Source organism: Heteronotia binoei, chromosome 8 (genome assembly GCF_032191835.1).
Source record: "Heteronotia binoei isolate CCM8104 ecotype False Entrance Well chromosome 8, APGP_CSIRO_Hbin_v1, whole genome shotgun sequence".
In the NCBI taxonomy this organism is placed as follows: domain Eukaryota; kingdom Metazoa; phylum Chordata; class Lepidosauria; order Squamata; family Gekkonidae; genus Heteronotia; species Heteronotia binoei.
In genome coordinates, this window is record NC_083230.1 from 120,297,824 (window position 1) to 120,321,257 (window position 23,434).

Sequence of the window (23,434 nt, forward strand, 5' to 3'; positions counted from 1 at the left end):
TGTTGTGGGGGAGGAAGATAAAGGAGATTGTGAGCTGCTCTAAAACTCTTTGGAGTGGAGGGCGGGATATGAATCCAATATCTTCATCTACCTCACAGGGTGTCTGTTGTGGGGGAGGAAGGTAAAGGAGATTGTGAGCCGCTCTGAGACTCTTCGGAGTGGAGGGCGGGATATAAATCCAATATCTTCATCTACCTCACAGGGTGTCTGTTGTGCAGGGGGAGGGGGAAGGTAAAGGAGATTGTGAGCCGCTCTGAGACTCTTTGGAGTGGAGGGCGGGATATAAATCCAATATCTTCATCTACCTCACAGGGTGTCTGTTGTGTGTGGGGGGAGGGAAGTTAAACGAGATTGTGAGCCGCTCTGAGACTCTTTGGAGTGGAGGGCGGGATATAAATCCAATATCTTCATCTACCTCACAGGCTGTCTGTTGTGAGGGGAGAAGATAAAGGAGACTGTAAACCGCTCTGAGTCTCTGATTCAGAGAGAAGAGCGGGGTATAAATCTGCAGTTCTTCTATTAAACTGGGCGATCTGGGTCTGTTAATATGCATGCTGTTCATGGTGTTTTTCTCCCTTTAAACAGAGCACATCTCTGAAGTACAGAATCCAAGAGACGAGAAGGTTCATTCGACCATGATGAATGCAGATATGGACGGTAGATGGCATTTTACTCCTTTTTTTGTGTTTGCTCATTCATGACAATATTGAGCTGTTCTCAACATGATCTGTTTCTTAACAGCGGTTGAGGCTGAAAATCAAGTGGAATTGGAAGAGAAAACGCGGCTTATTAATCAGGTTTTGGAACTGCAGCATACACTTGAAGGTTAGTGTAACTTATTTACAAGCATGGATGCAAATACAGGCAGCAGTCTGGTACCCTGATTATCCTAGCGAGTGTCCATTCAGCAGGGTGGCTTCAGGTGTGAGCGTGGGTTGCAGTCTTACAAACACATTGACAATCTACAGGTTGGGGTGCCAATAACCTAGAAGAAAATACCTGGTCCTTTTAATAGAGGTGTCATGATTTTCCTCTAGGTCAGGGGTGGCCAAACTGCAGCTCAGGAGCCGCATATGGCTTTCACACATATTGTGAGGCTCCCAGAAATCAAGGAGGAACTAAGAGGTTCCCCCTTAGTTTCATTATTCTGGTAGGAGCTGTATTTACTAACCTTGGTGTCAAGAGGAAGAGAGATGCATAATTATGTGAACACTATTCAGTGATTTGTATTGTACATGTGTGTTTCCTTCTCCCACTGGTGCCAAAAATAATTCCCTAATCTTTCCCTGAGCTGGTCTTATAGGGACTGTTATTCCCAGCTTTTTTTTTTAAGGTCTCCTTTTAGCCTGGTCATATTGTAAAGTGCATAGATATGTATTCTATCTTTCTGTGCAAAGAATATATTAAGAGTTTTAATAAAGATGTGTGTGTGATCTTTGTTCATGTCTTGTGGCTCTTAAACATCTGACATCTATTTTATGCGGCTCTTACATTAAGCAAATTTGACCACCACTGCTCTGGGTTGTTGGCAACCCTCCCTCCTTGCAGTTAAGGAAGAGTTTGAACCCTATTAGGACTTGTTTCCATTTTATTCAGTACATTAGATTAGAAGAAGAAGAAGATGATGATATTGGATTTATATCCTGCCCTCCACTCCAAAAAGTCTGAGAGCGGCTCACAATCTCCTTTACCTTCCTCTCCCACAACAGACACCCTGTGAGGTAGAAGAAGATATTGGATTTATATCCCGCCCTCCACTCCAAAGAGTCTCAGAGTGGCTCACAATCTCCTTTACCTTCCTCCCCCACAACAGACACCCTGTGAGGTAGATGAAGATATTGGGTTTATATCCCGTCCTCCACTCCGAAGAGTCTCAGAGCGGCTCACAATCTCCTTTACCTTCCTCCCCCACAACAGGCACCCTGTGAGGTAGATGAAGATATTGGATTTATATCCCGCCCTCCACTCCGAAGAGTCTCAGAGCGGCTCACAATCTCCTTTCCCTTCCTCCCCCACAACAGACACCCTGTGAGGTAGATGAAGATATTGGATTTATATCCCGCCCTCCACTCCAAAGAGTCTCAGAGCGGCTCACAATCTCCTTTACCTTCTCCCCCACAACAGACACCCTGTGAGGTGGGTGGGGCTGGAGAGGGCTCCCACAGCAGCTGCCCTTTCAAGGACAACTCCTGCGAGAGCTATGGCTGACCCGAGGCCATGCTAGCAGGTGCAAGTGGAGGAGTGGGGAATCAAACCCGGTTCTCCCAGATAAGAGTCCTCACACTTAACCACTATACCAAACTGGCTCTCTTAGGAAGGGTGGATCACATATTTTAAGGCATGGTGGTGAGCTTCATGGCTGAACAGGGATTTGAAATTGAATTTACTGCATCCACACAAAGTTTGGTGGTTTGGGATGCAGTGATGTATAGTTTGTTTCAAACCAGGGAGATGCAGTAACTTAGAGCCAGTTTGGTGTAGTGGTTAAGTGTGCGGACTCTTATCTGGGAGAACTGGGTTTGATTCCCCTCTCCTCCACTTGCACCTGCTGGAATAGCCTTGGGTCAGCCAGAGCTCTCTTATCTGGGAGAACCGGGTTTGATTCCCCCACTCCTCCACTTGCAGCTGCTGGAATGGCCTTGGGTCAGCCAGAGCTCTGGCAGAGGTTGTCTTTAAAAGGGCAGCTTCTGAGAGAGTTCTCTCAAGCCTCACCTACCTCACAGGGGTGTCTGTTGTGGGGGAAGAAGATAAAGGAGATTGTAAGCCGCTCTGAGATTCTGATTCAGAGAGAAGGGCGGGGTATAAAGGGCAGGGTCTTCTTAACATTGATTATTCCGCTGTATCTGATGAAGCGTGCATTCAGTTTCAGTTTATTTTAATTTATATCCCGCCCTTCCCACCGAAGCGGCTCAGGGCGGCTCACAACATATAAAATCTAACATAGAGTTTGGTTTTAAAAATACGTCGATTTGCAACAATTTAAAAGAGTAAAATAGAAAACCTATAGAACAAACGATCTGCCAAAATGCTACACTACAACCTTCCATAAAGTTTCCACTGTCAGTTAGTTGTAAGCCAGCCGGAAGAGGGCTGTCTTGCAGGCCCTGCGGAACTGCCCAAGGTCCCGCAGGGCCCTCACCTCTTCCGGCAGCTGGTTCACACGAAAGCTTATACCCAGAGTAAAACACTGTTGGTCTTAACGATGCCACAGGACTCAAACTTCGTTCTGCTGCTTTAGACCAACACGGAAACAAAAAGCAAAAAGCCCCGCGGGAACCAGCTTCTATATCCAACGACACAACAAGAAAAACCATTCAAATATAAATAATTGTATTTAACCCGCATATATTGCTTTCATCAAAACAACCATAATACTCAGTCTGAACAAAAGGAAGCATTTACACCGAGAGTTCTTTTCCTTTATATGGTAAAATTGTCCAGTTTCTCCATGTAATCCTGGTGTGATATTCCCAGTGATGAATGTCTCTCAATGGATGCAGCCAAATTTTCAAAGAGGAAAGGACAAGGTTGTACTTATACCCATGTTTCACAAAAGCTTTTTCAAGCTAGAAAAGCCTCTTAGCAGAGACTTTTCCAAGCTGCAATAAACCTCTTGGTAGAGAGCATATTCAGGGTATAACAGACATCTTAGCAAAGAGCTTCTTCAAGCTGCAATACACCTCTTAGCAAATGCTTTTTTTTCCGTTTTTTTTCTATATGTATATTTTTATTATTATTATTCATTATCCATTTCTCTACATGCTTTCTGGTATCCATTTTACATTTCCCCCCGCAACCCACCCACCCCTTAGTCTATACATCCTCTTCTTCCAGCCAGGGTCAAAGGACTTGAAGCTTCCACTGAATGTCCACTCTCCTTTCTTCCTTCGCCCATTTCAAGTAGGTTTTCTTTGATTTTTGATCTTCTTTCCTCCCATGATTCTTCTTGCGACATTATAGCAGCTATATCCGACTGGATAAAATCGAAGAGATAGTTATGCCAAGTTCTTTCCTTCCATTTACTTTTATCCTTCCATCCTGCCGCTATTACCGCTTTACCCGCTGATATCATTGCTTTTAGTAAATCTTGATCATTCTTCCCTGTTGTCTCATTCCCTAATATAGTCATCTGCATTAATTCAAAGTTAATTCTCGGCTCTACCTGAAAGAATTCCTTTATCATTCCCACTACCATTTCCCATAATTTCTTGGCCTCCGGGCACTCCCACCACATGTGGGTGTACCATCCCTTCTCTTTCTTACAGTGCCAACACTTAGGGCTCAACCCAGGAAACATATTGGCTAAAGTCGCCGGAGTTCTATACCATTTGGTGAAAAATGCTTAAATGCTTAGCAAATGCTTATAGCAAAGGCAATCGTATCCCAAATGTTTTCTAACTGAACACCCAAAGGCACAGCTGTGCCGCCTGAATGCAACCCTGATCGGTGAGTGTCTCTGTCTTTACAGATCTGTCTGCCAGAGTTGACGCCGTTAAAGAAGAAAACCTGAAACTGAAATCAGAAAATCAAGTTCTTGGACAATATATAGAAAACCTTATGTCCGCCTCTAGCGTTTTCCAGACCACTGACACAAAAAGCAAACGGAAGTAAGGCGCGGAGAACCGAACGTTAACATTGCATCGCTGCTGCTTTTGTTTTGTGTTGAATTGCAAGGCTATCCGAGTGAATCCCGTAGTTCGTAGCATCATTGAATATTGATTGAATGGCAGTTCTAGACAGTTAAGATTTGGGGTGGGCACGGACCGGTTGGGGGGGGGGATCGACAGGGTTCCGTTTGAATGGCTTTTATAGGCGGTGTGTGCACCCGGAAGGGATGGTTGTTGGGGTGTGTGTGCGTGTGCCATGCAGAGTACTCCAGCTAGGGCCGTAGCCAGTGTGGGGGGGGGCACAGGGTTGGTGCCCCCTATAGAATCTGCAGCACCTCCACCCAGTCTTCCCTAATCTTCCCTTGCAGAGAAAGGATTCAGAGCCAGTTTGCTGTAGTGGCGAAGTGTGCGGACTCTTATCGGGGAGAACCGGGTTTGATTCCCCACTCCTCCACTTGCAGCCGCTGGAATGGCCTTGGGTCAGCCAGAGCTCTGGCAGAGGTGGTCCTTGAAAGGGCAGCTGCTGTGGGAGCCCTCAGCCCCACCCACCTCACAGGGTGTCTGTTGTGGGGGGAGAAGATATAGGACAGGGGTGGCCAACGATAGCTCTCCAGATGTTTTTTTGCCTACCACTCCCATCAGCCCCAGCCAGCATGGCCAGTGGCTGGGGCTGATGAGAGTTGTAGGCAAACAACATCTGGAGAGCTTCCGTTGGCCACCCCTGATATAGGAGATTGTGAGCCGCTCTGAGTCTCTGATTGAGAGAGAAGGGTGGGGTATAAATCTACAGTCGTCGTCTTCTTCTTCAGTTTAAATGGCTTTCGTAGGCAGTGTGCGCACTCAGAAGTGAATGCACGGGGGCAAGTGGATGTGTGTGTTGGGGAAGATTAGGTAGAAGGTTCTATAGGGGGCACCACCCCTGTGCCCCTCCCGGTTGCTACAGCCCTGACTGCAGCCAACCCTTAGCATTACCCCCCTTCCCCAATGCACCCTTCCAGTTACTCCTGTAGGAGAGCCACTTTGGTGTAGTGGTTAAGTGTGCGGACTCTTATTTGGGAGAACCGGGTTTGATTCCCCACTCCTCCACTTGCAGCTGCTGGAATGGCCTTGGGTCAGCCAGAGCTCTGGCAGAGGTTGTCCTTTAAAGGGCAGCTGCTGTGAGAGCCCTCTCCAGCCCCACCCACCTCACAGGGTGTCTGTTGTGGGGAAGGAAGGTAAAGGAGATTGTGAGCTGCTCTGAGACTCTTTGGAGTGGAGGGCGGGATATAAATCCAATATCTTCTTCTTTTGTATTCACTTCTGAGTGCACACGCCGCCTATGAAAGCCATTTGAATGGAACCCTTTCGATTTCCTCCCGGTTCGTGCCCGTTCCTAGTTACGATTTATCATGGACGACTGGATTGTGGAAGTCTTGTAGTGTTAGCTTTCGGCAATGTGCAAAGATAGCGTAGAGGAGAATATTTATTTTACAGTTCGAAGAAGAGCGCTTTTGAAACCGTTCTCCGCTTTTTGTGTTTAAGCAAACGTGTCATACACTGCCAACTACTTTAAATATCTCAATTTTTACTGTGGTACTATTCACTAGCAAACTTTAAGAATGTTGTGTAGAGTGGTGTGAAAAAAAAAATCTTGTTTGGAATGAGCTCTTTGCATGACTTCCCCTTGGCTCCGAAACAGAGGCTTAAAGCAAACCAAAAGAAATGTTTCTTCACGCGGCGTATAGTTAATTTGTGGAACTCGCTGCCGCAGGATGTGATCACAGCTGATGACTTAGAAGGCTTTGAAAGGGGATTGGATAGTTTTATCATGGGCAGTTACCCATGGTGACTGAGGAGAACCTCCGCATTCAGAGGCAGTCCGGTGTCTGAATCCCAGAGCCAGGAGGTAACCTCAGGGTAAGGCCTCAGCCTCTATGCCCTGTTGTTGCCCCTCCAGAGGAACTGGTTGGCCCCTGTGTGAGACAGGAGACTGGACTCGGTGGACGCTCACTGGTCTGACCCAGCAGGGCTCTTCTGATGTTCTCATGAAGGCCTTGACCTCTCTGCCCTGTTGTTGCCTCTCCAGAGGAACTGATTGGCCACTGTGTGAGACAGGAGGCTGGACTAGGTGGACCCTCACTGGTCTGATCCAGCAGGGCTCTTCTGAGGTTCTCATGAAGGCCTTGGCCTCTCTGCCCTGTTGTTGCCTCTCCAGAGGAACTGATTGGCCACTGTGTGAGACAGGAGGCTGGACTAGGTGGACCCTCACTGGTCTGATCCAGCAGGGCTCTTCTGAGGTTCTCATGAAGGCCTTGGCCTCTCTGCCCTGTTGTTGCCTCTCCAGAGGAACTGATTGGCCACTGTGTGAGACAGGAGGCTGGAATAGATGGACCCTGACTGGTCTGATCCAGCAGGGCTCTTCTGATGTTCTCATGAAGGCCTTGGCCTCTCTGCCCTGTTGTTGCCCCTCCAGAGGAACTGGTTGCTCCACTGTGTGAGACAGGAGGCTGGACTAGGTGGACGCTCACTGGTCTGACCCAGCAGGGCTCTTCTGAGGTTCTTATGAAGGCCTCCGCCTCTCTGCCTGTTGTTGCCGCACCAACAACAAGCATAGCCGGCTACAAGCATAGCCAGCTGCAAGAGGGGATTGGATAAACATCTGGAGCAGTGGCCCATCAGTGGCTATTAGCCACAGCGTATTGTTGAAACTCTCTTATCTGGGGCAAGTGATGCTCTGTGTTCTTGGTGCTTGGGAGGGGCAATAGTGTGAGGGCTTCTGGTGTCCTGGCCCCACTGATGGACCTCCTGATGGCACTTGGATTTTTTGGGCACTGCGTGACACAGAGTGTTGAACTGGATGGGCCACTGGCCTGATGCAACATGGGTTCTCTTATGTTCTCTAGAGGAACTGGTTGGCCACTGTGTGAGATGGGAGGCTGGACTCAATAGACCATTGGTCTGATCCAGCAGGGCTTTTCTGATGTTCTTATGAAGGCCTCAACCTCTCTGGCCGGTTGTTGGCCCTTGAGAGGAACTGGTTGGCCTCTGTGTGAGATGAGAGGCTGGACTAGGTAGACCACTGGTCTGATCCAGCAGGGCTCTTCTGATGTTCTTATGAAGGCCTCGGCCTCTCTGCCCTGTGGTTGACCATCCAGAGGAACTGACTGGCCACTGTGTGAACAGAATGCTGGACTAGGTGGGCCTTTTGTCCGACTTAGCATGGCTGTTATGTTCTCTGTCCTGTGCCACGTGTATGTACATGCGCTTCTCAATGCTCTTTCATATTCTGGTAGGAAAAAGGCAAGACAGTTTGGCCTTTTTAGCTAGTACTTTAAAACAACAAAGATTTGGCAACATAGCACGATCTTTTGCAATATTATGGGCTCTGAAGATTTCAGAAAGACTTTGGTTTTTAGAAAAGAAGCCTGGGAAGATGTACTGGTCTCTGAGGGAGCGATTCTCTGACCTTTACAGTCTTCCTTTGTTAATATAATATTTGGTTATGCTATAGCAGGGGTGGCCAAACTTGCTTAATGTAAGAGCCTCATAGAATAAGCATAGAATTGGAGGGACGGTGGCTCAGTGGTAGAGCATCTGCTTGGGAAGCAGAAGGCCCCAGGTTCAATCCCCGGCATCTCCAACTCAAAAGGGTCCAAGGCAAGTGGGCACAAAAAGCCTTATCTTGAGACCCTGGAGAGCCGCTGCCAGTCTGAGTAGACAAGACTGACTTTGATGGACCGAGGGTCTGATTCAGTATAAGGCAGCTTCATATGTTCAATAAGCGTCAGATGTACGAGAGCTGCAAGACTAGAACGTCAGATGTCTGAGAGTTGCAAGACAGGAAGGCAGGCAGACAACGACATGGGAGGGCAGGAGAGATGGAAAGAAAGCAACGTTAACCTTAAGTGCGTTCTCCCAGCTGACTTGGCTTGGATAAGTGATTTAAAGAGACAAATGTCTCCTCCAGGCTGGCTGACAGGACGACGGGGGCTTTGAGAGCCACACAGTATGTGTGAAAGAGCCACACGGAGCTCACTTTGGCCATCCCTATGCGATAGTATTCCTTTGCCAGTTGCAGTGTTTTAAATAGTAGGCATCTTGCTGAATTTTCACTAAAGATGGATGATTTTACAACAAGCCGTGAATGGAGCTTGTGGCATATAAAGTTTCCATCTCCCCCTGTAGCCTCTTCATGTGCCCACTGAAAAGCTCCTCCTGAGGATCCACGGTTGGTGGTTCCTGGGGCAGTGTTGTGTGTGACACGGAGGCCTTCATCGGGGTGTGGGAGAACCCAGCGCTTTGTGTGAGCGGAAGTCTCTCTCTCGGCTTGGCTTCGCGAACGAAGATTTAAGAAGGGTGCAATAGTCCACGTCTGCTGCAGGCTCGCTGGTGGCTGACAAGACCAATGCGGGACAGGCAGGTCCGGCCACAGCGGCTGCAGGGAAAAGTCTGATTTAGGGTTGGTGCTGTCTAGGCCCCTCTCCGTGTGGAGCAAGCAGTGCTGTCCCTAGATAAGGCTGCTTGGTCGTTCAGGGTGCTGCCGAAAAATGCTTTCGTCTCCGGGTTAGCATCAGGCGACCAATACCCTGAACCGCCTACATGCAGGATCGGGACTGCGGCTTCCAGTGGCACCTTCCACCTGCCGTTTCGCCCCTTGCCCATCGCTGCAGGACTTGATGTGTTGTGGGTTGTGTATGTGGATATGCCCTTCAGGCCTGCGCAGAGGAATTTTTTAGGTGAAGCGCAGTGTGCGCAGTACTGGCTCCACCCTTTCACCTGGGGGTCATCTGCCATGTACCTGCTCACCAACACTCCCTCTAAGCTGTGGAGTCTTTGTGAGCAAAACGTAGTGCGCTGCTGCAGAAATTAGTTTGCTCTAGGGCCTCACACCGGAAGATTTTGATTAGAGCTCTTTTCTCTCCGTCTTTCCCGTCAACTTACTGCCGGTTTTTAGCGGGTAGAAAATTTGGTTTGCCTTTCAGGTTCAGAACAGAGCTAGAATTTTCTTTCCTTTGTCGGGGGAACGCAACTTTATTTAAAACTCAACAAACTGAATTGACACACATACACACCCCTGCCCTGGATCGTCTCGGCTTTCACATGGCTCCACTTCCAGGAATAGTCTTCCCAGTCAGGGGGTAGAATTTTTTCCTCCTGCCATGGAGACAACCACATCTCCCCGGAGAAACGGGACGGAGCAACTGCAAGTTACATGGTGAGCGGTCCCAACTCTCTTCTGGGGCCACTCCAGCCCTCCTGTTGGAACCTCTCAATGGCATATCTCAATCTAGCAATTTCCTCCAATAAGCAGGCCCAAAAGTGACTGTAATCTTTTAATATCCGTCTGAAGATCTTCAGTAGACCTCAATAGAGCTTGAATTTTCTTTTCTCTTTTTCTTTTATTTTTTTTGGGGGGGGGCAGAACTTTATTAAAACAAAAGGCACTGAAGTGGCATAGCTGTGATCCTATCCAATAAGGCCTCAGTCAATTCAGTCTTTCTGCTCAACAGACTTAGCCTAATCCTGTATAAAGGGGCTAGTAAGGGGATTAGTCACTGCATGTATCCGTAGAGAGCCAGTTTGGTGTCGTGGTTAAATGTGCAGACTCTTATCTGGGAGAACCGGGTTTGATTCCCCACTTCTCCACTTGCAGCTGCCGGAATGGCCTTGGGTCAGCCAGAGCTCTCTTATCTGGGAGAACCGGGTTTGATTCCCCACTTCTCCACTTGCAGCTGCCGGAATGGCCTTGGGTCAGCCAGAGCTCTCTTATCTGGGAGAACCGGGTTGGATTCCCCACTCCTCCACTTGCAGCTGCTGGAATGGCCTTGGGTCAGCCAGAGCTCTCTTATCTGGGAGAACCGGGTTGGATTCCCCACTTCTCCACTTGCAGCTGCCGGAATGGCCTTGGGTCAGCCAGAGCTCTCTTATCTGGGAGAACCGGGTTGGATTCCCCACTTCTTCACATGCAGCTGCTGGAATGACCTTGGGTCAGCCATAGCTCTGGCAGAGGTGGTCCTTGAAAGGGCAGCTGCTGTGAGAGTCCTCTCAGCCCCACTCACCTCACAGGGTGTCTGTTGTGGGGAGGAAGATAAAGGAGATTGTGAGCCGCTCTGAGATTCGGAGTGGAGTACGGAATCTCTGTTCAATGTTTTGATTCCCCACTCCACCACATGCACCTGCTGATGTGACCTTGGGTCAGCCACAAGTTCTCTCAAAGCCAGGAGAATAGCTTTGGAGTCCAGTGGCGTCTTTAAGACCAACCGATAAGTTTATTCAAGGTGTGAGCTTTTTTGTGCACGCATTCAGATTTATCATCTTTGAGACATGAGAAACTGGATAAAACAGGGTTTCCCAAACTTTTCTTTCCCGTGGCCCGGTTATTTTTATACTTCTCCTTTGTGGCCCACTAAAATTTGGGGGTGGAGCCAGGAGACTTTGGAGGTGGAGCCGGGAGACAGGAATTACGTCATTTCCTGTGGTGTCAAGGACCAAGTGATGTCACTTCCAGGGCACACTGAACCAAAACTCCACCTTTTCCTGTGATGTCGCTTCCAGGGCACTTCCCCAGACCTGCCTCTTCTTTGGAAGTAAATTCATTTTCAGAAAAATCTCTCTGAAACTCATGCTGAACCAAAATGGGGATGGAAAGTGGACGGTCCTCTCTTTTAACCCCCACACCTGCATGCACCTATCTGTTTGTGTATTCTTCTCCAGCTTGCAAGCCCATTTTCAATTGCCTGCACCACCTACACATCCCTTCCTCAACAGCACTGGCCAGTGTATGCAGTTGGGAGTGCTGTTGCCATTGCCATCAGGAATGCCAGCACTGTGTACCATCCACTCTGGGCCCTGGGAGCTGCTGTACCTCAAAATGTGCTGACACATTTAGTAGGCCCTTCCTTCAGCTGCTGCTACTGGAACCCTGCCTCAAGCTACAACCAAGCTTGCGTGGTTTCAAGAAAATCTTTTGACAGCTATTTTTCATACTTTTCTTTGGTTGAAACATGGGGAAATTGCTGTGAAAGGTAGGAGAGAATTGTACTGCAATTAATGAATTAATTTCAAGTTATATGAAGTTCATACAAGCTTTTCTGCAGTTATCCCAAAAAGGATATTTATGAGGGACTTGCAGCTTTTTACTGGCTGTGTTTCCCATGCCTTTAAAAGCAATCTGTTGTGCAGATACTTAGCCAGTGAACTACTTTCATCCTTTTTAATATCTACAGCAGGAGTTTAACAGCTGTGTCAGACAGCTGTTAAAAAGCAGGGCCAGTAAAATGGTGCCAAGTTCATAGTACCATCTCTTCCAGTGCTGCTGAGATATACCGCAGTAATCTCCAATAATCTCTTCTTGCCCCACACCTCTTACTCTCACTCACTCACACAGAAATCTCATAGAAGGCCACCTGGCTACAACTGGGGGTGCCAACTTTTCATTGACAGAGCTCCTATGTCTGCAACAACAGCATGATGAACAGAAAAGTTTCATCCAGTAAAAATGGAAGGAAAGAAAGAGAAAGGGAAAGAATGAAATGGAGGGAAAGGAAAGGAAAAGAAAGACATGGAAAGAACATAAACATAAGAGGAGCCATGTTGGATCAGGCCAGTGGACTATCCAGTCCAAAATTCCCTCATACAATGCCCCATAAGCACCAGCATGTCCACCAGTGGGGCCAGGGCACTAGAAGCCCTCCCACTGTTGCTTCCCCCCCACCACCAGCACCAAGAATACAGACAGAGCATCACTTGCAGGGAGGGAAGGAAGGAAGGAAGGAAGGAAGGAAGGCCTTCCTCACCATCAGATGACCCCAGCCAGCAAAAATTCTGCCCAGGGGTTGTTTGGTAAAAAAAAACAGCTACTAGAATGCCCACTCCCCGCCCCTCCTGGATGAAAAAACACACATACACCCTTCTTTGCCACCCAGGCCTCCCGGGGAAATCTCCCCAAAAGAATATACTGCAAGGCACATGAAAGCTCATACCTTGAAGAACACTTCATGGGTCTAAAGTGCCAGTGGATGCTAACTTTTCTTTCAAACACTGGGAGTGGGGGAGAAGGAAGGAGAGGCAGCCCAGCTCCTCTCTGCACAACACAGAGATGGGGTGGAGGTAGCTTTGCTGGGGACAGGGCTAGCTTTGGCTTTTCTTGTGACCTGGTAGTGAGGCTTCCGTGGCCTGGTACCGGGTCACGACCCTGCAAATGGGAAACACTGGGATAAAACAATCCCATCTTCTAATGAGTAAAAGCTTTCTCTTGACAACTTGGAATCTTCTTCCTTGGAGGTTTTTGAGCAGAGGCGAGATGGCCATCTGACAGCAATGAAGATCCTGTGAATTTAGGGGGAGGTCTTTGTGAGTTTCCTGCATTGTGCAGGGGGCTGGACTAAATGACCCTGGAGGTCCCTTTCAACTGTAGGATTCTATAGTGAATCGCATGTGGTCAGTTGCTGAGATTGAGCGGGAGGACCATGTTAACTTGTTTCTTTTAACTCCAGACAGTCTTTTCTACATCAGATATATGAAACAAACTGCAAAGGATTGTGGGGCACAGTTTCCAGTTCATTTCAGCCATTGGCCAAGGCAAGAGAACGGGGGAACAGCCCAAGGTCACCCAGGGGGCTGCATGTAGAGGAGTGGGGAATCAAACCCGGTCCTCCAGATTAGAGTCTGCCGCTCTTAAACCACTGTGGGAACTGCAAAGGATTGTGGGGCACAGTTTCCAGTTCATTTCAGCCACTGGCCAAGGCAAGAGAACAGGGAAACGCCCAAGGTCACCCAGTGGGGCGGCATGCGGAGGAGGTGGGGAATCAAACCTGGTTCTCCAGATTAGAGTCTGCCGCTCTTAAACCACTACACCAAACTGGCTCTCAGTTCCATTAACATAGCCAAGTGGTTATATAGGGGGTTTGCTTTGAAGAACTCCTCGAAAAAGCATGAATACTTTCCCCATTTCCTATGAAAGCTGGAGCGGACCTACCCTGTTCTGAATTAAGACGAGCGATTTGGGCTATCGTTACCTCTTGCTAGTTCCAGTGGTAGATGCGGGTGAACCAAGGGGCAATGCTCATGGAACAGTCCAGGCGAGGAGTTGAGTTCAACTCTGCCTACTTTTGGGGGGGGGGCTAGGGGACTGTGTCTCCCTACTACCAGTTCAACACTAAATCATGAAACCAGCAGTGTGGGGTGGACGTGCCATCCAGGTATGACTAGGTAGCTTGTTAATGTACTACTGAACTTTGTTATACTAGATATAGTTACGGTGTAAAAAGATCCTTGAAACCCACTATTGTGGCCTTTTTTGTTCAACTACCAATCGTGCTGTATTCCGGAACTTCTATTAAATAAAAGCTTTTACGTTTATCTAATTTGGTCTGTTAGCAGCTTCGGTGAATTGTTACCGGTTTGTAACTTACACGACACACTGGGGGAAAGTAGACGACTCAGTCATGTTTCTATTCTACCCTTGTTTTCATTGTAGCGGTTCGGGGTGTCAAACCTACGGCCCAAGTGCCGGAACTGGCCCATCCAAAGCTCTTATCCGACCCACAGGCAAGTGGTCCAAGGGAGGGAAGGCAGGGGGTTGTTGGGGGGGGGGCACACAGGTGGGCACATGTGGTGAGGTGTGTGGTCAAAAGTGTTCCAAGAAATAAAAATGAAATGGTTAGGGCAGGGTTAGGGTTAGGGTTAATACCAAACTTGCTGAATGTAAGAGCCACGTAGAATAAACACCAGGCGTTTGACAGCCGGAAGTCAAGAAGGAACGCAGACAGGCAAGCAAACAGATGGGGGAAGGGAGGGAGAGGTGGAAAGAAAGCAACTTTAAATAAATTCTCCAAAGCTGCCAGCTGGCTTGGCTTGGAAAAGCGATTTAAAGAAACAAATGCCTTCTTCATGCTGGCCATAACAGGGGTGGGGGGCTTTGAGAGCCACATAACATGCGAAAGAGCCACATGTCGCTCCCAAGCCACAGGGGAGTGGGTGGGATTAAGGCTGAGGTAAAACAGAGGGAGGGGATGGCAGCAAAGGTGGAGAAAGAGGAGCGGTGGTGTTTTTTCCCTTCTACCTCCTCCAACCGCAGCTCAACGATGTTGAGGGGAGGGAGAGAGAGGTGGAAATAAAGAAACGTTAAATTCTAGCAGGAGCTCTTTTGCATATTAGGCTACCCCTCCCCCCCGCTGTAGCCAATCCTCCTGGAGCTTACAGGAGGGTGTGGCCTAATATGCAAAGGAACTTCCGCTAGAATTCCACCCCTGGTGACGGTGAAGGGGGTGGGTTGGCAAGGGCGGGGGCACAGAGCAGTGGTTTGCTGACAAAGGGATGGGGCCAGTGGAGGAGGGAGGCCGGAACACGGATTGGGAGGCAACTGGGCTGCCTTGTTCTCTGAGGAGAAAGACGTCTTGGCCTCGGAAACGAGTGGAAGAGCAAAGGCAAAAAAGGGCACCATGGCTGTCACTACCACACATCTGGACAGCCACAGGCTGGGAGGCAGAGAGAGCAGGCTGGGAACGGCGACCTGGCATTATGTTTTATGGCACACAGGGCCCGAAGGAAGGCAAACAGATAGGGGAGGGAGAGGTGGAAATGAAACTTTACATGCATTCTCCAAGTCGCTGGCTGATCATTGTTAAAAACATTTATTTGCACAGCATACAAATATCTCTGTAAAAAAGGTAAATATTCATACTTCATTTATGATAGCTGAAGGACTTGTTTTTTTCTCTCAGTGTCCCATAATGTCATATTAAAGTGCAAACAATCACTTTCAGTAACCCATAATGTCACGTTAAAGTGCAAATAATCAAGTATTATGTTATATAAAATTAGTGATCCCAAAATTCCACCTCCTTTTCTAGTCTGCATGGACTGCTGCTGCCCACTTCCAAATCACAGTAATCTATTAATGAAAAATGGATATATATATATATATATATATAAAACAAAAGATTTTACAAGGAATTTTTGCATACAAACATTATTAGAAAAAGTTTTAGCACAACGTATAACCTTAAATTTGATTATAAGCCTTATAATCTGAATTTAGAAGATATTTTCTTCAAGTTATTTTTATTTTGCATGACTGTATTGGTTGAAATTAACTTTTTAGTTCAAAATGTTACAAAACAACAAAGGATATACTTCAGTATTTCATTCAAGGCACATTGTGTGAATGCTTTTGGCAAGGGAGAATGTGCATCTAATGCTTAATCGTTTAGTGTTGGAGCAGATTTAGTGTTCCCAGGTGGTGGACCATCCTTTTCCAACATACGTATCAAGAGTCTGAACTTGCTACTGATCTAACACGGTCGGTAGAGGCACCGAGCGCTTCCAGCTGTTTTCTCTGTGTGGTCTCCAGTTCTTCCAGGCGTTTGCGGAGCAGAGAAAGTTCTCTTTGATGCTGTTCCTCCTTGAAATTAAAAGGCAAACCAAAGGAGGAAAGGACATTAAGTTGATAGATATATCTGCTGCGAATAATACTTTTATGACAGAGGCTATAAAGACGTCATCTGTGGAAAAGGCAGTTTTATTCTTGTGCTTTTTGTCTCTGTTTGCCTTTAATAAAGTGTCCCAGCACAATACGGCAGGGAGGCAGGAGGTATGAGCTTGAGTATACTGGAAAATACCAAAGACCACTTAAAAAAAGTACTGCGGCCTGGAGTTTATTTTTATCCCGCACTGGTCAGTTAGGAGTGCTTAACCCCCAAATGTTCAGATTCATATAAGGTCTATCATACAAGAGAAAGAAGATTTATATCCCACCCTCCACTCTGCATCTCCTTTATCTTCCTCCCCCACAACAGACACGCTGTGAGGTTGGTGGGGCTGAGAGAGCTCTCCCATAAGCTGCCCTTTCAAGGACAGCTCTGTGAGAGCTATGGCTGACCCAAGGCCATTCCAGCAGCTGCAAGTGGAGGAGTGGGGAATCAAACCCGGTTCTCCCAGAGAAGAGTCCGCGCACTTAACCATTGCACCAAACTGGCTCTCCTATGTTTATAGATATATAAGAACATAAGAGAAGCCATGTTGGATCAGGTCAATGGCCCATCTGTGTCACATAAGAACACAAGGGAAGCCACGTTGGATCAGGCCAATGGCCCATCCAGTCCAACGTTCTGTGTCACATAAGAACATAAGAGAAGCCATGTTGGACCAGGCCAGTGGCCCATCCAGTCCAACACTCTGTGTCACATAAGAACACAAGGGAAGCCATGTTGGATCAGGCCAATGGCCCATCCAGCCCAACACTCTGTGTCACATAAGAACAGAAGAGAAGCCATGTTGGATCAGGCCAATGGCCCATCCAGTCCAACACTGTGTCACATAAAAACATAAGAGAAGGCATGTTGGACCAGGCCAGTGGCCCCTCCAGTCCAACACTCTGTGTCACATAAGAACATAAGAGGAGCCATGTTGGATCAGGCCAGTGGCCCCTCCAGTCCAACACTCTGTGTCACATAAGAACATAAGAGAAGCCATGTTGGATCAGGCCAATGGCCCATCCAGTCCAACACTGTGTCACACAGTGGCAAAAAAATTTATATATATATATACACACACACTGTGGCTAATAGCCACTGATGGACCTCTGCTCCATATTTTTATCTAACCCCCTCTTGAAGCTGGCTATGTTTGTATATCTGCTATGAAAGGAAATTGACACGGAAACCATAAGCTTTTTGACTGCCAGATCCGCACACCCAAGAAGGCTTTGTGTTTCTGGAATAGCAGTTCTTCAAGCCGGGGGTGGGGAGGCAGTAGGACATTCCAGAGTGGTCAGTCATCCTCCAAGCACTTTTCTATGTTTCTCTTTTAAAGCCACTGCAGAAGTTTCTCTCCCCTTTTTCTTTTGCATTGGCGGAAGCATCCACACCTTTTGCTTGGGACGCTCCACCCACTAGTCTACAGGGTCTAACTCAGGAAATTTCTGGGGACTTGGGGGTGGAGCCAGGAGATATTGGGGTGGAGCCAGGAGCAAGGTTGTTACAAGCGCGACTGAACGCCGAAGGGAGTTCTGGCCGTCACATTTAAAGGGACCCCACACCTTTTAAATGCCTTTCCTCCAATAATAATGGAAGGGGAACCTTTTGGGGGGGTTCACAGAATTGGGCCACCTGGTCCAATCTTTTTGAAACTTGGAGGGCATTTTGGGGAGAGGCGCTGGATGCTATGCTGAAGATTGGGTGCCTCTACCTCAAATAATAGTTCCTCCGGAGCCCCAGGTACCCATGAATCAATTCACCCTATGGGGACTGGCTGGGCTTTTTTTGAGCAGGAATGCACAGGAACGTAGTTCCGGATGGTTTGGTGTCAATGGGTGTGGCCTAACATGCCAATTTTATTTAATTCTTTTATTCAATTTTTAGCCTGCCCTTCCCGTAGAAGGGGTCATGGTAGATAACTCACTGAAAACGTCAAGACAGTGTGCGATTGCAATAAAAAAGGCCAACGCCATGTTGGGAATTATTAGGAAGGGAATTGAAAACAAATCAGCCAGTATCATAATGCCCCTGTATAAATCGATGGTGCGGTCTCATTTGGAGTACTGTGTGCAGTTCTGGTCGCTGCACCTCAAAAAAGATATTATAGCATTGGAAAAAGTGCAGAAAAGGGCAACTAGAATGATTAAAGGTTTGGGACACTTTCCCTATGAAGAAAGGTTAAAACGCTTGGGGCTCTTTAGCTTGGAGAAACGTCGACTGAGGGGTGACATGATAGAAGTTTATAAGATTATGCATGGTATGGAGAAAGTACAGAAAGAAGTACTTTTCTCCCTTTCTCACAATACAAGAACTCATGGGCACTCCATGAAATTGCTGAGCAGTCAGGTTAAAACGGATAAAAGGAAGTACTTCACCCAAAGGGTGATTAACATGTGGAATTCACTGCCACAGGAGGTGGCGGCGGCTACAAGCATAGCCAGCTTCAAGAGGGGTTTAGATAAAAATATGGAGCTGAGGTCCATCAGTGGCTATTAGCCACAGTGTGTGTGTGTGTGTGTGTGTGTGTATACATGCACACATATATTGGCCACTATGTGACACAGTGTTGGACTGGATGGGCCAATGGCCTGATCCAACATGGCTTCTCTTGTGTTCTTATGTGACACAGAGTGTTGGACTGGATGGGCCATTGGCCTGATCCAACACGGCTTCTCTTATGTTCTTCTGTGACACAGAGTGTTGGACTGGATGGGCCACTGGCCTGATCCAACATGGCTTCTCTTATGTTCTTATAACAGGCTCAGGGTGGGTTACATCGTAAAAACAGTCAACAGTAAAAAACCAATAAAAACCCAATTTAAAATACGTAAAATCTAAAATGACAAAGACTAAAGTGGCAGATTCTGCCTGACAGATGTGACCTGTTGTCCAGGTCCAGCAGATCTTGTAGTGCTGGGATGGATTGAAGGGGGAGGCCTCAGCTGAAAGCCAATGAGTTCCTACTGGGCATTTTCTACCCCCAAAGCCCTGGGGACCAGTCTTCATAGAGAATAACAGAGTGCCCAGCAGACATTCAACCCCCCCGCCACTTTCTGATGACCCTGAAGTGGGGGGAGGGCCTCCAAACCAGGGCATCCCCTGCCTCCAACTGGGGACTGGCAACTCTAACTGCTGCCTTGGGACAGATAACCACTGAGGGTATTGAAGATAAGGGGAATCCCAGACGCTCTTGGCCCTCTGCAATGAAACCGATTCAGAATGCAGTTTAGGAGAGGACAAAGGACTCAAAGTAAAAACGCACATACACACCCCAAGCAGAACCTTTACCTCGGTATGTCGGAGACTCCAAGCTCTTGAGTATAACCTAAAACAGCTGTTTGGATTCTGAGTCTATCACAGAAATTCCTTACTTAACATAAGCTATGCCAGGGGCAGCCAAACTTGCTTAGTGTAAGGGAAGGGAAGGTCCCCAGTGCAAGCACCAGTCGCTTCTGGGGTGACGTTGCTTTCGCAACATTTTCATGGCAGACTTTTTACGGGGTGGTTTGCCCTTGCCTTCCCCAGTTATCTGCACTCCCCCCCCCCCCAGCAAGCTGGGTACTCATTTTACCGACCTCGGAAGGATGGAAGGCTGAGTCAACCTGGAGCTGGCTACCTGAAAACCCAGCTTCCGCTGGGGATCGAACTCAGGTTGTGAGCAGAGCTTAGTGTAAGAGCCACATAGAATAAATGTCAGATGTTTGAGAGCCGCAAGAAGACAGGAAGGAAAGAAGGAAGATAGTTGAGGGGGAGGTAGAAAGAAAGCAACTTTAAATGCATTCTCCAAGCTGCTGGCTGGTTTGACTTGGAGTCGTGATTTAGAGAGACCAATGCCTTCTTGAAGCTGGCCAACAGGGCAGTAGGGGCTTCGAGAGCCACACAATGTGTGTGAAAGAGCCACACGTGGCTCCCGAGCCACAGTTTGGCCACCCCTGAGCTATGCTGTGGGTATGCTTGCATTCTGTATGCTTTCTGGTATCCAAAACTTCCAGAAAACCCAGCCACGGCAGCTTTGAAAGCCTCCTGCCCCTTTCCTGTTTATTACTGCCTTGGCAATGGCTTATCGCCCTGTGAAATGAACCTTTGGGGATTTTTTGGGTAGTAAGTCACCCACTTGGAGATGATAGAAGGATGCCTCGGGCCTGGGGACAACAGTGGATGACAATGAAGTGATGGGGTTCTGGGTTGGGATGCTGGGATACAGAATCAATTGGCGGAATTCGTTGTGTCTGCGCTGCAAGTCTTTTAGCCTTTTCTGAAGCCGGATGTGTTCTTCAAAAGGAACGTTCTGTCTGAAAGAAACAACAAAAGACGCGACGTTAACTTCCCAGTGCAAGGCTTTAAAATGGCATATCCAGATGTGCAGCAGCAACTCACATCTCTAATCGTGCAGCAATATTGTTTTATCACATGGCGGAACCATACTGCAACCTGAGCAATACCAAAAATTACCTGTTCAACACCTGTTTTTCAATTTCCAGCTCTTCTTTCTTGGCTTCTAAGAGCTCTATCTTCTCCAGCAGTTTCTTTTGCTTATTGTCGTTCAGTGTCTTTCTCTGTAAGTAAGAAATCCGTATATTTAAGGATACCATTATCGATTGGCGTGACAATCCTCAGCACCTTAATAAGCAGGGAGGTAGTGAGCTTCCCCTCACCGGCAGTCTTGAAGCAGCAGCTGGACACACAGTGGTCAGGGGTGCTCTCGGCTGATGCTGCATGGAGCAGGGGGTTGGACTAGATCGGGGTGGCCAAACTGCGGCTTGGGAGCCAAACGTGGCTCTTTCACACACACTGTGTGGCTCTTGAGGCCTCCGCTGCCCCATCGGCCGGCTTGGAGAAGGCATTGGTCTCTTGGAGAGCCGGTTTGGCATTGGAGAGCCGGTTTGGTGTAGTGGTTAAGTGTGCGGACTCTTATCTGGGAGAACCGGGTTTGATTCCCCACTCCTCCACTTGCACCTGCTGGAATGGCCTTGGGTCAGCTAGAGCTCTCTTATCTGGGAGAACCGGGTTTGATTCCCCACTCCTCCACTTGCACCTGCTAGCATGGCCTTGGGTCAGCCATAGCCCTGGCAGAGGTTGTCCTTGAAAGGGCAGCTGCTGTGAGAGCCCTCTCCAGCCCCACCCACCTCACAGGGTGACTGTTGTGGGGGAGGAAGGGAAAGGAGATTGTGAGCCGCTCTGAGGCTCTTCGGAGTGGAGGGCGGGATATAAATCCAATATCTTCTTCTTCTTCTTCTTTCACTCACTTCTCCAAGCCATGCTAGCGGGCAGCTTGGAGAGTGCACTTAAAGTCGCTTTCTTTACGCTTCTCCCTCCTCCCTCCCTCCCCATCTACATTTGCCTCCTTCCTTCCTTCTCTCAAACATCTGACCTTCGTGTCTTGCGGCTCGCAAACATCCACCATTTACTCTGTGTGGCTCTTACGTCAAGCAAGTGTGGCCGCACTCCTGGACTAGGTGGCCTCTATGGCCCCGTCCAGCTCTATGATTCCACACTTCTATGAATATTATGAAAACGAGTGCATTACTTTCTCATAAACTACTTGGGGAAGGGGAAAATATTCATATGATTTAGAAAACAATAGTATTGTTTTATTGCAGGGGTGGCCAACGGTAGCTCTCCAGATGTTTTTTGCCATGCTGGCTGGGGCTGATGGGAGTTGTAGGCAAAAACATCTGGAGAGCTACCGTTGGCCACCCCTGTTTTATTAGAACAGAATCACACTGAATGAATCTGTTAGACAACAAACCTTATTTATGATTTTGCAAACAAAAACAGTATTTTGAAACGAAGCCTGCACTGGAATTTTATTTATGCTCCAATCTTTGAGCGGTTTTTCTATGTCTTTATCACATTTCTGTGAATTTATAAAACAATTTAAAACATCATTTAACGTCTTCCTGGAAAGGGAAGGTCCCCCGCGCAAGCACCAGTCGTTTCCGACTCTGGGGTGACGTTGCTTTCACAACGTTTCCACGGCAGACTTTATACGGGGTGGTTTGCCCTTGCCTTCCCCAGTCATCTACACTTTCCCCCACCCAGCAAGCTGGGGACTCATTTCACCGACCTCGGAAGGATGGAGGGCTGAGTCAACCTTGGGCCGGCTACCTGAATCCAGCTTTCACTGGGTCAGATCACAGAGAACTCAGGTTGTGAGCAGAAAGTTCAGATCACAGTACTGCTGCTTTACCACTCTGCGCCACGGGGCCGCTTATTTAACGTCTCGAGAGAGACTTTATTATCTTTTAGGCGTTTTTGATTCAAACATATTTGTTATTAACAGTCAATACCAGGGGTGGCCAAATTGTGGCTCGGGAGCCACATGTGGCTCTTTCACACATCTTGTGCAGCTCTCGAAGCCCCCAGCGCCCTGTTGGCTGGCTTGGAGAAGGCATTTCTCTCTTTAATCACTTCCACAAGCCAAGTCAGCCAATGGTTTGAAGAATGCATTTAAGTTAAAGTTGCTTGCTTTCCACCTCTCCCCTCCCTCCCCTCCATCTATTTGCCTTCCTTCCCTCCCTTATGGCTCTCAAACATCTGATGTTCATGTCTTGTGGCTCTTAAATGTCTGACGTTTATTCTACGTGGCTCTTATGTTATGTAAGTTTGGCCACCCCTGGTCAATAATATGTTTGATGAATTAGTAAGAGGCTCATCCTAAGCAATGAAGTTGGTGGGCTTAAAAGGGTTTGCAATAGTCAAGAGTCCGGTAGCATCTTTAAGACTAACACATTTTATTGTAGCGTAAGCTTTTGAGAAACAGAGCTCTCTTTGTCAGAGATGCACAGAGATAACATGAAGCAGGTGATGCAGAGAGCTGTGTTTCTCAAAAGCTTGTGCTACAATAAAATCTGTTAGTCTTAAAGGTGCTACCGGACTTGACTATTTTGCAGCAACAGACTAACACGGCTCACTCCTCTGTATTTCAAAGAGTGTTACTCTGTTGAGGATGGCGCTGTCGCAAAGCAGAACCAGAACGCAGAAACACAATTCATCTAAACCAGAAGAAAACACTTCCTGCAGACATATGTTGCATATATAAGAATGCAAACTTTTCAATTGTCAACTCTTGTTTTGTATCTTTTCTCCTGTACATGGATGGTCTAATGACTGTAATAAATATGACTGACTGACATTCGTTGTGAGTAACATACCTTTTTCTGAACAACTGATGCCCGGTGTAATTTCTGTCTCATCTGGTCGTAGGTTTCTTCTGCCTTTGTGACGCGCTGAACGAGTTTATGTTTCTCCTCCATCCACTCCACACGCTTGTCTTCTATATTCCTAAGGGGGGAAAGAAGCAATTTTTGGCTTGCAAGCCTAGCTTGATTTATACCAGAAAAAAGTCAGGGTGAAACTACACTATCAGAA

At 47.6% G+C, this 23,434-nt stretch overlaps 2 protein-coding genes across 4 annotated transcripts in view; one reads left to right on the forward strand and one right to left on the reverse strand.

The window, feature by feature from the left end:
* Positions 1-562: 562 nt before the first annotated feature.
* Positions 563-4,688, forward strand: LOC132575931 (short coiled-coil protein). Its single transcript, XM_060244619.1, has 3 exons — positions 563-657; positions 742-825; positions 4,469-4,688. Exons 1-3 carry the CDS (start codon positions 636-638, stop codon positions 4,609-4,611), a joined length of 249 nt encoding a protein of 82 aa, XP_060100602.1. The 5' UTR covers positions 563-635; the 3' UTR covers positions 4,612-4,688.
* Positions 4,689-15,201: 10,513 nt separating this feature from the next.
* The window catches only part of LOC132576637 (centrosomal protein of 83 kDa-like), a 47,226-nt gene continuing 38,993 nt past the window's right edge, over positions 15,202-23,434 (reverse strand). For all 3 annotated transcript variants that reach the window (XM_060246001.1, XM_060246002.1, XM_060246003.1), the window contains exons 13-16: positions 23,218-23,347; positions 20,516-20,619; positions 20,178-20,355; positions 15,202-15,990 (exon numbers count right to left, since the gene is read on the reverse strand). In XM_060246001.1, the coding sequence (XP_060101984.1) occupies positions 15,856-15,990; positions 20,178-20,355; positions 20,516-20,619; positions 23,218-23,347 (547 nt within the window). In that variant the 3' untranslated portion in view covers positions 15,202-15,855. The remainder of the gene's footprint in view (positions 15,991-20,177; positions 20,356-20,515; positions 20,620-23,217; positions 23,348-23,434) is intronic.

Excerpts from the sequence above, each read along its gene's own strand:
- LOC132575931 (XM_060244619.1), top strand. The coding sequence starts at position 636 with ATGATGAATGCAGATATGGACG. Across the intron at positions 658-741 it reads GATGAATGCAGATATGGACG|CGGTTGAGGCTGAAAATCAA; the intron begins GTAGATGGCATT and ends GTTTCTTAACAG. Across the intron at positions 826-4,468 it reads ACTGCAGCATACACTTGAAG|ATCTGTCTGCCAGAGTTGAC; the intron begins GTTAGTGTAACT and ends CTGTCTTTACAG.